General features: G+C 42.2%; 1 protein-coding gene across 20 annotated transcripts in view; it reads left to right on the top strand.

Annotated features, from left to right (window-relative positions):
- The first annotated feature begins 446 nt into the window (after positions 1–446).
- Positions 447–16,317, top strand: part of LOC124858137 (NACHT, LRR and PYD domains-containing protein 12-like) — a 102,303-nt gene continuing 86,432 nt past the window's right edge. For 17 of the 20 annotated variants that reach the window (XM_047350000.1, XM_047350001.1, XM_047349998.1 and 14 more), the window contains exons 1-3: positions 447–549; positions 12,897–13,043; positions 13,925–14,044. In XM_047350000.1, coding sequence (XP_047205956.1) covers positions 12,916–13,043; positions 13,925–14,044 — 248 coding nt within the window. In that variant the 5' untranslated portion in view covers positions 447–549; positions 12,897–12,915. The remainder of the gene's footprint in view (positions 550–12,896; positions 13,044–13,924; positions 14,045–16,317) is intronic. The other 3 variants (XM_047349986.1, XM_047349988.1, XM_047349990.1) reach the window with 1 other exon arrangement.

Below are 16,317 nucleotides of genomic sequence, written 5' to 3'. Positions count from 1 at the left end.
TTCACTTGACTTCTTGAGGCTCTTTTTTTCTTGTTAAGCAGGTCCTTCAGGTCACTGGTGATCCAAGGTTTGTTATTGGGGAAGCATCTCACGGTTCTGGTGGGGATGATGTTATCCACACAGAAGTTTATATAGTCGGTTACACACTCAGTCATGGCATTGATGTCCTCTCCATGTGATCAGAAACAAAACTTTTGGTTGAGTGAACGTAAGCTAAATGTGCTGGAGGTATGGATCATATGTCATAAATATTTATTTAACACTTCAGAATATTTTCACCTTGTGTTTAAAAGGCATCATAAGTCTCCTTGAAGCTAAATATGTCCATTAAGTACCATGAATATTACTGAATGTCCTTAAACACATCATGTTTGGTAACAATCAGAGACTGCAGACAAGTTCAGCTGGTTTCTTGTAAATGAGGACGGGAGGAGCTGAGCATTACCTGAGTCTCAGGTTACACTGAAACAGGGAGAGAAAATGAAACAGAACCTCAGAACCCATTTTTGAAGAACAAGTGGATTAAAAAAGCCTGTGTCGGATTTAAAGGTAAAATCAAATTTTTATTATAACTTTACTGTTTCTCAGTGAGTTTTTCTCTGTGTGAGGACAAAGAGTACAGTTATTGGTGAACCGTGTCAGAACAGGAATAGACTTGTTATGATTCTTGAGTTCATCGGACCTTTAAATGTTCCTGCTAACAAGAACCGCTCTTGTTATACCCAAAGAAAAAAGTAGATTTCTTCTTCTTAGTTTTTTGTGACTCTTAAATGTTTCACATCATCAAATTAGTTTTAATATCTGACTAAAATAACCTGAATAAACAGAAAATGTTGATTTAAATAATGATTTAATTATTAAGGAAATAAGTTTCCTTACCAACCTGGTCCTTTATAGAAATATAATTATATCCTTGTTAAATCATACATTAACTTTGACTAACTGCTGTTTTTTTGTGTTTAATGTCATGCAACAAGCTAAGACCTATTTATTAGCTGCTATTAGAATCAGGAAATAATCACTTCAATAAAATCTGTTTGGTAACATGAAGTAGACTAAAAGAGCTCAAAAAGCTAAATTTCAAGCACTGGTCTAAATAAATTAGAACAGGTGAGAAAAAAGTCACTGAAATCTGTAGGTCATGAAGGGGTTACAGAGCCATTTCTAAGGCTTTGGGACTCCAGGGAACCACAGTGAGAACCATTATCAACACATGGAGAAAACATGGAACAGTGGAGAACCTTCCCAGGAGGGGCTGGCCTACCAAAACTACTCCAAGAGCTCATCAACGACTCATCCAGGAGGTCACAGGAGAACCCAGAAGGACGTCTAAAGCTCTGCAGGCATCACTGCCTCATTTAAGGTCAAATGTCATAATTCCACAATAAGGAAGACAGTCTGGACAGAAATGGCCACCATAGGATAGTTCCCATGGATGATTGTTGTTTTTATGTGCAGCATTTTGACTAACAGCAGTTGTTTTTAAATGTGCTATATAAATACATTTGATTAGATTAGATTTATTTAGCTATTTTAACCTTGTTGGGGAACTCAGATGGAAACTACTTTGTGAAGACGAAGATCCTTTAAGACATGTTAACTCCATATGACCTGATTGATGCATCTCCAGGAGAAGCTGGAGCTGAAACATGATTTTAGTTTTTTAGCAGAATCTCCATTTGATTTGTGGCTTTTCACCAGCAAGCCTGTTTGGTTGATTTGGTAGCTGCTGCAGCTTACATGGTTATTTATCCATAATCAATGTTTGTCCAAGGTGAAGTACAGAAACTGGTGCTTTAACAATGCTGAATGTAGAGAATATGGTTTGATCCTCAAATGTTTGAGAACAAACATTAAAGGTTATAGGTTCGTTATTATGTTTTCATAGGATAGTAAAGGTTATGAGCAGGTAATGCAGGCTTATGCATACACTGAACATTTAACTAAAAAACAGGATGAGACTTAAGTAGAAGTCAGGGAGTGATAAACATACAGTTGGTGTGACAGGTATTCAGGTGACAGGTAGTGCCTTTGATAAAGCAGACCTCAGTGCTGTTAAGCTGCTACTTGCATACAAACAAAGGCTCAAACAGGAAAAACCAGTTCCAAGGGACTTTTTAAAGTGAAATTATGCAGCGGATGAGAACCTACAGGACTACTTTGAAACAACAGATTAGCAGATGTGTGCAGACTCAGCTGAAGGCGACATTAATGGGTACAGACTCTGTCATAGGCCATATAGGAAAGTGCTTTGAGGATGTTGTGTCAAAAGCCTCCATCTGCACTTACCCCAACCAGAAACCATGTGTCAGGCCTGAAGTATGTGCTAAACTTAAAGCATGCAGTGCTGCCTTTTTATCTGGACACCCTGAGGCCTACAAAGCAGCCAAGTACGACCTCAGAAAGACTGTTATAACATCACAGAGGGAGTACAGGGAGAGAGTCCAGTCTGCCCAACAGAGCAACAACCCGAGGCGTACGTGGCATGGATTGCAATGGCTGAGGAAGTTTGGTATGAACACCAGCATCCTCACAAACTTCTACAGGTGCATCATCGAGAGCCTGCTGACGGGCTTTATCACTGCGTGGTACAGAAACTGCACCAGTCAGAGCTGGAAAGCCCTACAGAGGGTGGTAGAGGCAGAGGCCATCAGTGGCAGCAGTCTCCCCCCATCCAGGACATTTATTGCAGCCGATGTCTGCGTAAAGCATAGAGCATCATCAAGACTACGTCCACCCAGAAAAAGGACTTTTCTTTCCGCTACCTTCTGGCAGGCGGTACAGGTGCCTGCCAGCTCGCACAAAAAGACTTAAAGACAGTTATTATTCACAAGCTGTCAGACTGCTGAACTCTGGACAATAATTACACCTTATTAGCTTATTGCTGCTGTACGATGTGTACTTATTTTACTGCACGCCATTAGTGCTTTTGTTTTTATAGTGAGTTGAACGGTTCTTCTTATCCCAACCATTTCATTGCATTGTTGACTGTGTTAACCTGCAAATGACAAATAAATCAATACAATACTTCAGTCTGAACGGTTCATGACCACAAAGCAACCCGCATGTTTAGGGAAGCAATAATGGATGTCGGCGTCTGTGTTATAATTAATTTGTTGAGCAATGGGAGCCGACAAGATCATGACCACATCATAACAAGATGAAGAAAGGCAAGAAAAAAGAGAGCACAATTATTAACTTCGGCCTTTAGTGGAGCAGCGACTGCTGCTGCTGCAGAGAAGTCTGTTTGGATGCGTAGTTGGAGCCAGGGCAATGACATAAAGGTCAGATGAAATGCAACATGGCCGTTCTGACTCTGGACGCTTTGAAAACTATCGGATACGTATCGCTTTAGTAGCACATATGAAAGTGGCACAAATCGGATTTTTTTGAAGATGAAAAGATCAGAATTGGGCGGTTCTGACTGCCATGAAAAAGTTGGATTTGGGCCACATTTGCCTGCAGTGTGAACGTAGCCTAACAGACACATAGCAGTTCATGGGGCCTATGGAGTGGACCCACGAAGTTAGAATTTCTGACCTCCGAGAAAGGAAATTTCAACTGGAACGCCCCCGAAAGTCGGAATTACGAGTCGGAAAGTTGGGGCAACACGACCATACCTGCCTCTCGCATTCAAGATGGTTGCTACTCGCATCAATAGTAGTAAAACGTTTTTACTTTGACTGTTTTTAGCAGTTCCTCTTATTTATGTAACATTTAGTCAGTCGGACACGTACTACTTTTCAGTGTTTATAAGACCAGATGTTTCAGTGGCGTTTATGTGCATGAAATACTGCGTAGAACAGAGTTATTGTCATTGTTATTGTTGTAGGACTGCTGTTACAGACGCTGGCAATACGAACATCAACAAGCAGGAAACTGGAACGCTAAAACTCAGAGACGACGTAATTTCAGGCTTTTGCACTTTTTATGCTTCTTGGAAAATTAATTTTCATCTGCCTGCATTTTATTATTTTCCCAAGTTTGGACTCTTTTACAGGTCATTTGTCTGCAGTTCAGATACAAAAAATGTGACAACTGTGGTGAAGATACAGGGGTTGGACAATGAAACGGAAACACCTGTCATTTTAGTGTGGGAAGTTTCATGGCTAAATTGGACCAGCCTGGTAGCCAGTCTTTATTGATTGCACATTGCACCAGTAAGAGCAGAGTGTGAAGGTTCAATTAGCAGGGTAAGAGCACAGTTTTGCTCAAAATATTGAAATGCACACAACATTATAGGTGACATACCAGAGTTCAAAAGAGGACTAACCCGGATTGTATCCAAAAGACATAAAACCACGGCTTCCCAAATCACGGCAGAATTAAATGTGCACCTCAACTCTCCTGTTTCCACCAGAACTGTCCGTCAGGAGCTCCACAGGGTCAATATACACGGTCGGGCTGCTATAGCCAAACCTTTGGTCACTCATGCCAATGCCAAACGTCGGTTTCAATGGCGTAAGGAGCGCAAATCTTGGGCTGTGGACAATGTGAAACATGTATTGTTCTCTGATGAGTCCACCTTTACTGTTTTCCCAACATCCGGGAGAGTTACGGTGTGGAGAAGCCCCAAAGAAGCGTACCACCCAGACTGTTGCATGCCCAGAGTGAAGCATGGGGGTGGATCAGTGATGGTTTGGGCTGCCATATCATGGAATTCCCTTGGCCCAATACTTGTGCTAGATGGGCGTCACTGCCAAAGACTACCGAACCATTGTTGAGGACCACGTGCATCCAATGGTTCAAACATTGTATCCTGAAGGTGGTGCCGTGTATCAGGATGACAATGCACCAATACACACAGCAATACTGGTGAAAGATTGATTTGATGAACATGAAAGTGAAGTTGAACATCTCCCATGGCCTGCACTGTCACCAGATCTAAATATTATTGAGCCACTTTGGGGTGTTTTGGAGGAGCGAGTCAGGAAACGTTTTCCTCCACCAGTATCACGTAGTGACCTGGCCACTATCCTGCAAGAAGAATGGCTTAAAATCCCTCTGACCACTGTGCAGGACTTGTATATGTCATTCCCAAGATGAATTGACGCTGTATTGGCCGCAAAAGTAGGCCCTACACCAGGTGTTTCAGTTTCATTGTCCAACACCTGTATATTATAACATGTTATATTAAAATATTTCAGAAATATGAGCAAGAAATAAGATTTATGAGAAGAGAATTTAAAAGGATTAAAGACAAGTTAAGTATTGTAAGGATTATGATTATTGATTAATTAATATTTATCAAAATTATAATTAAACATCATAATTCAGAATTTTTTTTTCTTAACTAAAAATCATTACTACCAATTCAAAATCAGAGATTCCCTCTGGTGTTGTGATTATGGGCTCAAAGCCCTTAATAACTACCATTAGTAAATTCTCATTAATAATTGATAATTATTAACCAAAACCATCTAACTGTCACTGTTTATTTAACCGCTTCGCTGAACGTGGGGGAACTTTGACCTTATTTTGACAGATAAATCATTCTTGCATGAAATACACACAAACGCTTCTCTTAATTATATGTGAAGATTTATTGAAGCCACATAGCCCTGATAAACCACCATTCTGGTCCAAAAACCTGCACCTAACTAAGGTAAGGTAAGTTTATTTATATAGCGCTTTTCAGTAATGAGACACTCAAAGTGATGTACATACAATTAACAATTACAATACAATCACAATGAAAATAAACACAGATACAGACACAGAAAAACAAATCAAATGATAATCCTTCTGAGAAATCTAAAAATCTCTGGCCAACATTACAATGATACAGAATAATAAAGCATCTTATGCTAAAAGAAGATGATAATATTGATAGTCTCATCATTCCACTGAATTCTAACAAGTGAAGCTGAGTCACTGGTACAAAACAGCTTTAATCCACATTTTCAGGTGCTAATAATATATTGCTTTTACTGGTACTGAAGTTGAACTAAGTAATAACAGTCCATTGTAATCTAATTAAGAAAGCTGGGTAATTGGTGTAAGAGCAGCTAAAGTCCAAATTACTAATAATGTTTGGTTTTCACTGGTAATCCTTCTGATAAAACTAAAAATCAATGAAAAAGTATTGAAATACTAATAATAATTGGCTTTTGCTGGTAATCTTTCTGAGAAATCTGAAAATCTATGAAGAGAAAGGAAATCACACATTTAGGTAAAGTAAGATAGGAGGAAAATCATATTTCAGACTCTATTCTGCTAAGAATAGAGTCTGAAATAGTAAAAAAAAACCTCAGCAGGTGTAAGCAACACACATAAATAAAGATTTAGGGATCGGTGAAGGTGGTGTGAGGGGGTGCATATGTTTATCTTGAGCATGTGTGTGTGTGTGCAAGTGAGTGTGTGCAAGTAAGTCCATGAAGCGCTGTCCCAGAGGCCATTGTCCTTGATGGTACGTTTGAATGTTCATCAACTGGCCATTCTGAGCAGGTCCACAGATGTCCTCAGGGAAGGGAGTCATGTTTACATAACTTCCAGGAGAAGTTGAAGATAGCCAGCCATCAAGGCCGTGCAGGGGAGCCAGATTCAGAAAAACAATAATTATTTGGGTTAGGCTGACTCTTAATTTTCCGTCAGCCTTGAGAGTCTCGCTGGTGCTTTTCAAAGGCGAATCCAAACAGCCAAATTCCTGGTCCTTTCTGCCAGATCCAAGCGAACAACTTTCTCCAAGATTTATCCCATTTCACCCCTGAGTCCAGGAACCGCAACCTGCCTGCGATCCTGTGTAAGAATCACATCCAGTCTGCGATTCAGCTCACGTAACATCTCAGTCTGAGTGCTGATCGCTCTGAAGATCCCATCATACATGCCAGGCAGCCTCACAATTGCCAGAACAGCTGCTGACATTTTCCGAATTTCTCGATACTCTAGGTAACCGCTGAATCCAAAAAGCAGAAATCCTGACATCAAACATCCAATTATACAGGTCCTTCTCAAAAAATTAGCATATTGTGATAAAGTTAATTATTTTCCATAATGTCATGATGAAAATTTAACATTCATATATTTTAGATTCATTGCACACTAACTGAAATATTTCAGGTCTTTTATTGTCTTAATACGGATGATTTTGGCATACAGCTCATGAAAACCCAAAATTCCTATCTCACAAAATTAGCATATCATTAAAAGGGTCTCTAAACGAGCTATGAACCTAATCATCTGAATCAACGAGTTAACTCTAAACACCTGCAAAAGATTCCTGAGGCCTTTAAAACTCCCAGCCTGGTTCATCACTCAAAACCCCAATCATGGGTAAGACTGCCGACCTGACTGCTGTCCAGAAGGCCACTATTGACACCCTCAAGCAAGAGGGTAAGACAGAGAAAGAAATTTCTGAACGAATAGGCTGTTCCCAGAGTGCTGTATCAAGGCACCTCAGTGGGAAGTCTGTGGGAAGGAAAAAGTGTGGCAGAAAACGCTGCACAACGAGAAGAGGTGACCGGACCCTGAGGAAGATTGTGGAGAAGGGCCGATTCCAGACCTTGGGGGACCTGCGGAAGCAGTGGACTGAGTCTGGAGTAGAAACATCCAGAGCCACCTGTGCACAGACGTGTGCAGGAAATGGGCTACAGGTGCCGCATTCCCCAGACCTGGGCTACAGAGAAGCAGCACTGGACTGTTGCTCAGTGGTCCAAAGTACTTTTTTCGGATGAAAGCAAATTCTGCATGTCATTCGGAAATCAAGGTGCCAGAGTCTGGAGGAAGACTGGGGAGAAGGAAATGCCAAAATGCCAGAAGTCCAGTGTCAAGTACCCACAGTCAGTGATGGTCTGGGGTGCCGTGTCAGCTGCTGGTGTTGGTCCACTGTGTTTTATCAAGGGCAGGGTCAATGCAGCTAGCTATCAGGAGATTTTGGAGCACTTCATGCTTCCATCTGCTGAAAAGCTTTATGGAGATGAAGATTTCATTTTTCAGCATGACCTGGCACCTGCTCACAGTGCCAAAACCACTGGTAAATGGTTTACTGACCATGGTATCACTGTGCTCAATTGGCCTGCCAACTCTCCTGACCTGAACCCCATAGAGAATCTGTGGGATATTGTGAAGAGAACGTTGAGAGACTCAAGACCCAACACTCTGGATGAGCTAAAGGCCGCTATCGAAGCATCCTGGGCCTCCATAAGACCTCAGCAGTGCCACAGGCTGATTGCCTCCATGCCACGCCGCATTGAAGCAGTCATTTCTGCAAAAGGATTCCCGACCAAGTATTGAGTGCATAACTGTACATGATTATTTGAAGGTTGACGTTTTTTGTATTAAAAACACTTTTCTTTTATTGGTCGGATGAAATATGTTACTTTTGTGAGATAGGAATTTTGGGTTTTCATGAGCTGTATGCCACAATCATCCATATTAAGACAATAAAAGACCTGAAATATTTCAGTTAGTGTGCAATGAATCTAAAATATATGAATGTTAAATTTTCATCTTGACATTATGGAAAATAATGAACTTTATCACAATATGCTAATATTTTGAGAAGGACCTGTATACACATCTTCCACATCCTCGACTGACATTATCGACAAACACACAATCCTCCACTTCTGCCAGGAGTCTATCGTGTATCCAGAGAAAAATGTCCTGTCTGGACAAGAGGGTTCTCCTCCACCCTGTCTCCTCGTCGAGAAGATTTGATCAATTGCATTGAGAGACCAGTTGACCAAATCCATAACTCAGAATTTGGAAGATATGCAAAAAGAGGCTCCAAAAAAGAAGACAAGACACAGAGCTGAAGCAGGGCAGATATGGGAGGCTGCAGGAGACAGAGAAAAAGCGTCCTCCTCCACCGAGAGCAGAAAGAAAAAAAAACTAACTAGAAAACTAATAAGCACTATTCTACACAAAGGGGATAAAAATGACTACCTAACAATAATATTAAAAGAAAATATATGTGCATTGAGTGTCTATGGAGATCAAACCAGCAGTTTTATGGACAAAATGTGCAATTTGGGTTAACTTGGAAATTGCAGAGATCAGCTGGTAGAACGGTAGGCTGCGCCCTTAGTCACTAATAGTTGATTGCCCCAAATCTCGAACAAAGGCTCATAAAACTCTGAGGCACTCAGTGAAAAAAAAACCTCCAGTAATAAAACCGGGACAAAGGAGTGGTCAGGTGAGGTCCAGACCACAGCTGCTTTGAATGGAAAAACTTTAAAAGTCCAACTTCTAACTCCTGGTTGATTTGGGATCAGGCAGACAAAAACACACTCACCTTGCTGATCGCATCCATGATTCAACAACACAGCAAATCAAAACAGCTCAGCATAAAACGCTTCAATCAGTATTGCAGGCAACAAGTTGATACCTTGGATTAACTACGGTGATTCTAAATCACCTTCACTATGCCTCATCCTGCACACACCTCTAAATGCACCTATCCGGTTTCATATTAAAAGAACGAAATTACTGTGACGTTGATTTCCTCTCTCCACCGGTTGAGGATGGGTCAGATCTGAAGAAAAACAAAGGGGGGCATCATGCATCCATGATAAACTCAAAAAAATAAACGGTAAACTTCTCATCCGTCAAAAATGGAAAGTAAATATGAAGAACCCCTTTATAAGAAGGGGGACCGGAGGGTGTGTTCCAACTACAGGGGGATCACACTCCTCAGCCTCCCTGGTAAGGCCTACGCCAGGGTATTGGAGAGGAGAGTCCGACCGATAGTCGAACCTCGGCTTCAGGAGGAACAGTGTGGTTTTCGTCCCGGCCGTGGAACACTGGACCAGCTCTACACCCTCTACAGGGTGCTCGAGGGTTCATGGGAGTTTGCCCAACCGGTTCACATGTGTTTTGTGGACCTGGAGAAGGCATTCGACTGTGTCCCTCGTGATGCCCTGTGGGGGGTGCTCCAGGAGTATGGAATCGGGGGCCCTTTATTAGGGGCCATCCGGTCCCTGTACGAGCGGAGCAGGAGTTTGGTCCGCATTGCCGGCACTAAGTCGGACCTGTTCCCAGTGCATGTTGGACTCCGGCAGGGCTGCCCTTTGTCGCCGGTCCTGTTCATAACTTTTATGGACAGGATTTCTAGACGCAGCCAAGGGCCGGAGGGGGTCTGGTTTGGGGACCAGTGGATTTCGTCTCTTCTTTTTGCGGATGACGTGGTCCTGCTGGCCCCCTCTAGCCAAGACCTACAGCATGCGCTGTGGCGGTTCGCAGCCGAGTGTGAAGCGGCTGGGATGAAGATCAGCTCCTCCAAGTCCGTGGCCATGGTACTCGACCGGAAAAGGGTGGCTTGTCCTCTTCAGGTTGGAGGGGAGTTCCTGCCTCAAGTGGAGGAGTTTAAGTATCTCGGGGTCTTGTTCACGAGTGAGGGAAGAATGGAGCGGGAGATCGACAGACGGATCGGTGCAGCTGCCACAGTAATGGGGGCGCTGTGCCGGTCCATTGTGGTGAAGAGAGAGCTGAGCCGAAAAGCAAAGCTCTCAATTTACTGGTCGGTCTACGTTCCTACCCTCACCTATGGCCATGAACTCTGGGTCATGACCGAAAGAACGAGATCACGGATACAAGCGGCTGAAATGAGCTTCCTCCGTAGGGTGGCCGGGCACTCCCTTAGAGATAGGGTGAGGAGCTCGGCCATCCGGGAGGAGCTCGGAGTAGAGCCGCTGCTCCTCCACATTGAGAGGAGCCAGTTGAGGTGGCTCGGGCATCTATACCGGATGCCTCCTGGACGCCTTCCTCGGGAGGTGTTCCAGGCACGTCCCACCGGGAGGAGGCCCAGGGGACGGCCCAGGACACGCTGGAGGGACTATGTCTCTCGGCTGGCCTGGGATCGCCTTGGGCTCCCCCTGGAGGAGCTGGAGGAGGTGTCTGGAGAGAGGGACGTCTGGGCGTCACTGCTGAGTCTGCTGCCCCCGCGACCCGGTCCTGGATAAGCGGAAGACGACGAACGAACGAACGAACGTTTAGTCGACTGAATCAACAAGGAGGAAAACTCATCTCCTTGGAAATAAAACTGGGTTCTTCACCTGCGCCAGGTGTCGGCGGGTCTTCGATCGGTACATGAATCTTCTGACCTTCTTGTATCAGACAGATTTCCAGCTTTCACCCTCTTCCAGGAAATGGCCGTGTGGAGGAAAGGTTCGCCGGTAAACTTTTTTCTCTCCAGATATTCGCCTCCGATGCATTGTCCCATGAGACACGCTGGAAATGGTGGTTTAAAAGTTTGTTTCTTCAGCTTTTATAGCTCTGATGACGTCAGCTTTGATGTCCATCACTGCAACGAAGGCTGAGCTGCGCATCTTCAACTGAGCAGCACAGTTGGCCCAAATGGATGAACCCCAACAGTATAATAGACACACTGCAAAGGAACTCTGGGAGCAACCATATGCATATTATTACATGATAAAAAAATGAAACTATTTAATAGAATTTGATTATACAGAATATATAGACATACAAGTTCATTAATGATGCACCACACTCTACACCAAATGGTGGCAGTAATGCTCACCTTCAGTTTATTGCCAACATCCAATAAACACCAGAAGAAGAAGTTGATTTTCTGCCTCAATGAGGTGAGGTGATCTGTGAGCTGCATGATGGCACAGTTGGTACCACTGTTACCTTGCAGCAAGAAGGTCCTGGATTCAACTCCTGGCCAGAGGGTCTTTCTGCATGGAGTTTGCATGTTCTCCCTGTGCATGTATGGGTTCTCTCTGGGTACTCTGCTTCCTCCCACAGTCCAAAAACTAATTGGTCTCTTTAAATTGCTCTTAGATGTGCATGTTTGTGTGTCTCTGTGATGGACTGGTGACCTGTTCAGGATGGACCCTGCCTCTCAACCATAGATCACTGGAGAGAGGCACCAGAAACCCTGTGCAGGTGTAGAAAATAGTTGGTTATTTAATGAAAATAAAGTTTGAGCATCACTGTTAAGAAATATTTGGTGTTTTGCTCTGACTTTTAATAAAATATACAATATAAAGAGTACTGCTTTGTGCGGTCATTGACAAACGAAGAATTTAATGGAATCTAATACTTCAATGTTTTCTATATTTATCTACTTTTGTGTGTATTTTAAGTGTATTAAAATTTCAATATTAGGTTTTCAATATTTTACTTTTAAGTAGAATCAACAACTTATTGTAGCATTTAAGTGTTTTTAACTTGAAAGGTTAAATTCTGACTATTGTATATTTAAGTTCACTAAACTTAAATAAATTAATTTTCTCTACATTCAATAACTTAAACTATTTAAGACAATCACTTGACCCAAATAGGTTAAGTACCATCAACTTATCCGGGTTTACAGTCTGTTTAAAAGCTGATTCTGAGAAACTGGAGAATCTTCATTAATGTAATAAAATATTTAAAAAATCCTAAAATCTGTTTCAAACATAAAGAACATCTCAGCTCCAATGTGAACCTGGTGATTTAAAGCTCAGTTTCCTGTAAATGCAAAGATGAGCAGGAAGGACATTCTGTACCTCAGGTAGACTCACCTGTCCTGTAAGAAGGGGCGGAGCCTCAGGTGATGCTGATGTTCAGACTGATGTTAAAATGTTAAAAAGTGAAGAGATTTCACTGATTCCTCTTGATGATCGTGTCTCTGAGAGGTTCTGACTCTCAGCAGGGGGCCTGGCAGACCATCTTCCTCTAAAGGAGGTCTGGACCTGAAAGGTTTCAGAACCGCTGCTTTAACTGAAGGTTCCCCAGCAGGAGGAACCCAGATGGTTCTGGGGGGATCACCCAGCAGACATCAGAAAGTGCATGAAGTAATGATGGAGACAATTCAACCCCAGATGTTACCTGCTGAGATCAGGTTCTTCTGATCCTCTACACACATGATGGGAATCAGCTTTCTGCTTTACAGGACAGTTACTGGACCTGACTCACTGGGAACTGACTGGTTCTGATTTTTCTCTCAGACTGGTTGAAGTCCAGAAGATGGAAGACTGGGATCTAAAGAAGGACAGACCAGAACCTCCAGAATCCAGCTGTCCATCTATGAGGAGTGACTGGTCCAAAGATAGACCTCCAGTATTCAGTAATGAACCTGGACCTTCAGACCCAGAGTAAGAACTCAGTTTCTAACTGATTCATGTGACTCCACACAGATATAATATATAGAATAATAAGTAGTTGATCTTCACCATATAAATAAAATGTAACTTCGTTTTTATTTAAACTCAAATTAAAGTTAAATAAACATGAAGTCTGTCAGTAAATCAGTAAAGTTTAAATGAAGATCTGAGTGAAGCAATGATGGAGGAAAATGTTGCATGAAAACAAAAACAACCAAGACTGTGAGGAGCAACGAGATCTTCCATACTAGGGGCACCAGGTCCAGTTGATCCCAATAGGCTAACAACCTGGCCACGCCCACTAATCATCTGCAACTCAAAGAAAAAAACGTAAACAGGTAAAAGCAGCACAAGAGGACTCGGGTCATCAGACTTGTTCTAAGGTTCTGTTAATGTTCTGTTGATGGGTTCTAGTCTTTAATGACGGCCACATCAGCTCCTCATACAAGATGAACAGCTTTAGTTTTGATATCAGGGAACAGATTATCTGCTCTCCACCTTCTCAGACTAGATGTGATCAATGTGACAGTGGACAGTGCATTCTGGGCTTTGTAGTATTAGTAGTGTGTACTATAGAAGTACTTTGTAGAAGAATTCATATAAATAGGATCTCATCAGCTACATAAAACTGACATGACCCTGTTGTCCTGCAGGTGTTGGTTTGGGTCATGTGATCCACACCAGTAGAACCAAGTAGAACCCAGTAGAACCCAGTCTTTAAGATAATGTTCAGTTTGATCCAACAGATCAGTTTGAATGTTTCACTCTGGAACTTTAAACCTTCTTCTTCTCTGTGTTCAGATCTTCTTCAGTGGTTTTTATCCCAGTTTCTCACTGATTGATGTGATCTGAATAACATGTTTGTGTTTCAGAGATCAGAACCACAGACAGAGAGCAGAACCTCCAGAATCCAGCTGTCCGTCTATGAAGAGTGACTGGTCCAAAGATAGACCTCCAGACTTCAGTAATGAACCTGGACCTTCAGACCCAGAGTAAGTGTTAAGAATAGACGGAAGCTTCCAGAACATGTCGCTCCTTCTTTATTATGAATACCGACCAGAACAGCAGAAACACCTTTTTAAACAAAGCCACCAGGGGGCAGTATAGTTCTTTTAAACACTCATTGTACAAATTACTGCTTAATGTTTTCCTTTAGTTTCTTTCTTTTCAACACTCCCACTTAATTTTTACAATAGTTTTAAGACACCTGGTAGTAACAGAGTAATAAACTTAATCTAAACACTTACAGAATTAACTTTAGCCCCTTCTATTTCTTTACTGTTTTTCTGTGTTTAACAGAAAATACTACCAATGTTATATCACAGCAACTTAGAACATTGTATAACAAAGTTATATTGGATGAAGTCCAATCTCTCTCCTAAGATACTCAAACTTCTGTCTTGGAAGTGACTTTGTCAGAATATCTGCCTTCATATCATCTGTTGGACAATATTGCAACCTGATCTCACCATTCTGCACACACTCACGAATATAATGATAGCGAATGTCTATGTGCTTGGTTCTTGAATGGTCCACTGGATTCTTGGCTATTGTGATGGCTCCTTGATTGTCCTCCAGAATCATTGTAGGCATAATGTTCATACCGAGATCCCTCAGTAACCTTCTCAGCCAAGTAGCCTCTTGAGCTTCCTGACTGAGAGCAACATACTCCGCTTCTGCTGTTGAGAGTGCAACAGTTGTTTGTTTCTTGCTTAACCAGCTCACTGCTCCTCCACTCAATAGAAATATGTTGCCTGTTGTTGAACGGCGGTCATCCTGATCTCCAGCCTAGTCAGCATCAGAGAAGCCAACCAAATTTTTATCTCCTGAACAGTCATACTTAAGGGCAAAGTTTGCCGTGCCCTTTAGATTTCGAAGAATCCTCTTCACTGCTGTCAGATGTGCGGCATTTGGATTTGCATTAAACTTTGATACAGTGCTCACTGCATGTGCTATGTCTGGCCTTGTTGTCATTGCAGCATACAGCAGACTTCCTACCATGGACTGGTAAATACCTGGACCCACAGGATTACTGATCATCTTTTTTCAGCTTGACACTGATGTCAGCAGGGGTCGCTACCGGGTTTGCTTTATCCATCCCATACTTCTGAAGAATGGTTTCAATGTACTGTTTCTGATGAAGAAAGATGCAGTTTTCTGCTTTGTCTTGAACAATAGAGATGCCCAGTATATAAGACAGCTCACCCATGTCCTTCATTTTGTAGCGCTCCTGGAGAGCTAGTTTTAACTCATGCATGTTTTCAGCTGACTCCGTAATCAGCACCAGATCATCTACATACACCACAATTATCTCCAGCTCCTGCGAACGTCTTACAAAAACACAAGGATCTGAGGTGCTTTGTTTAAATCCAAGATCCTTCATGAAGTTTGTGAACTCTTTGTTCCAACAACGTAGAGACTGTTTTAGTCCATAGATCGATTTCTTCAGCTTGCACACAAGATGTTCCTGACCTGGTTTGATATATCCCTCTGGTTGTTCCATGTCAATTTCTTCATAAAGATGTCCATTTAGGAAGGCAGTGACAACATCCATTTGATGTGCATGTAGGTTATTCTGGACAGCAAAGGACAGTAATGTACGAATTGAGCTAAAACATACTACAGGTGAAAATGTTTCATCGTAGTCAGCACCATAGAGCTGTGAAAACCCAGTCTGCATTTGTATCTTTCCACTTCTCCATCACTTGGATGCTTGACTTTGAACACCCATCTTGACCTTACAACCTCTCTGTCCTTTGGTAACTCCACTAAGTCCCACGTCTCATTTTCTAGCAGGGACTCATATTCCAAATCTGCTGCTTCTTGCCATTCTTTTGCATTTGGACTCCTTAGTGCTTCTTTCAGTGTGATTGGTTCTGTTACACAGCACACATTAGCAGTATGATCAACAGTCACCTTGTCTGCAAACTCATAATATCCATATCTCTTTGGAGCCCTTCTGACTCTGTTTCCTCTTCTAACAGCATTATCGACAGTGACATCATTAGCTGTTGTTTCCTTGTCTTCTGTGAAGGTGAACCCCTCTTTCTCTGAACAAGAAACATTCATCTCCTGTTTCCAGTCAAAGTTTGACTCATTGAAGATGACATCCTTTCAAATCAGAATTCTTCTCTTCTCTTCATCAAACAGACGATAGCCTTTTGCATTGTTTGCATATCCCACAAATCTAAGCTTTACATCTTTCTTGTCTAGTTTTCGTCTTTCTGCATCTGGAACGTGTGCATAAACTATACAGCCAAACACT

Source organism: Girardinichthys multiradiatus, chromosome 21 (assembly GCF_021462225.1).
Source record: "Girardinichthys multiradiatus isolate DD_20200921_A chromosome 21, DD_fGirMul_XY1, whole genome shotgun sequence".
NCBI classification, from domain to species: Eukaryota; Metazoa; Chordata; class Actinopteri; order Cyprinodontiformes; family Goodeidae; genus Girardinichthys; species Girardinichthys multiradiatus.
This window is presented reverse-complemented; position numbering and strand designations above follow the sequence as displayed.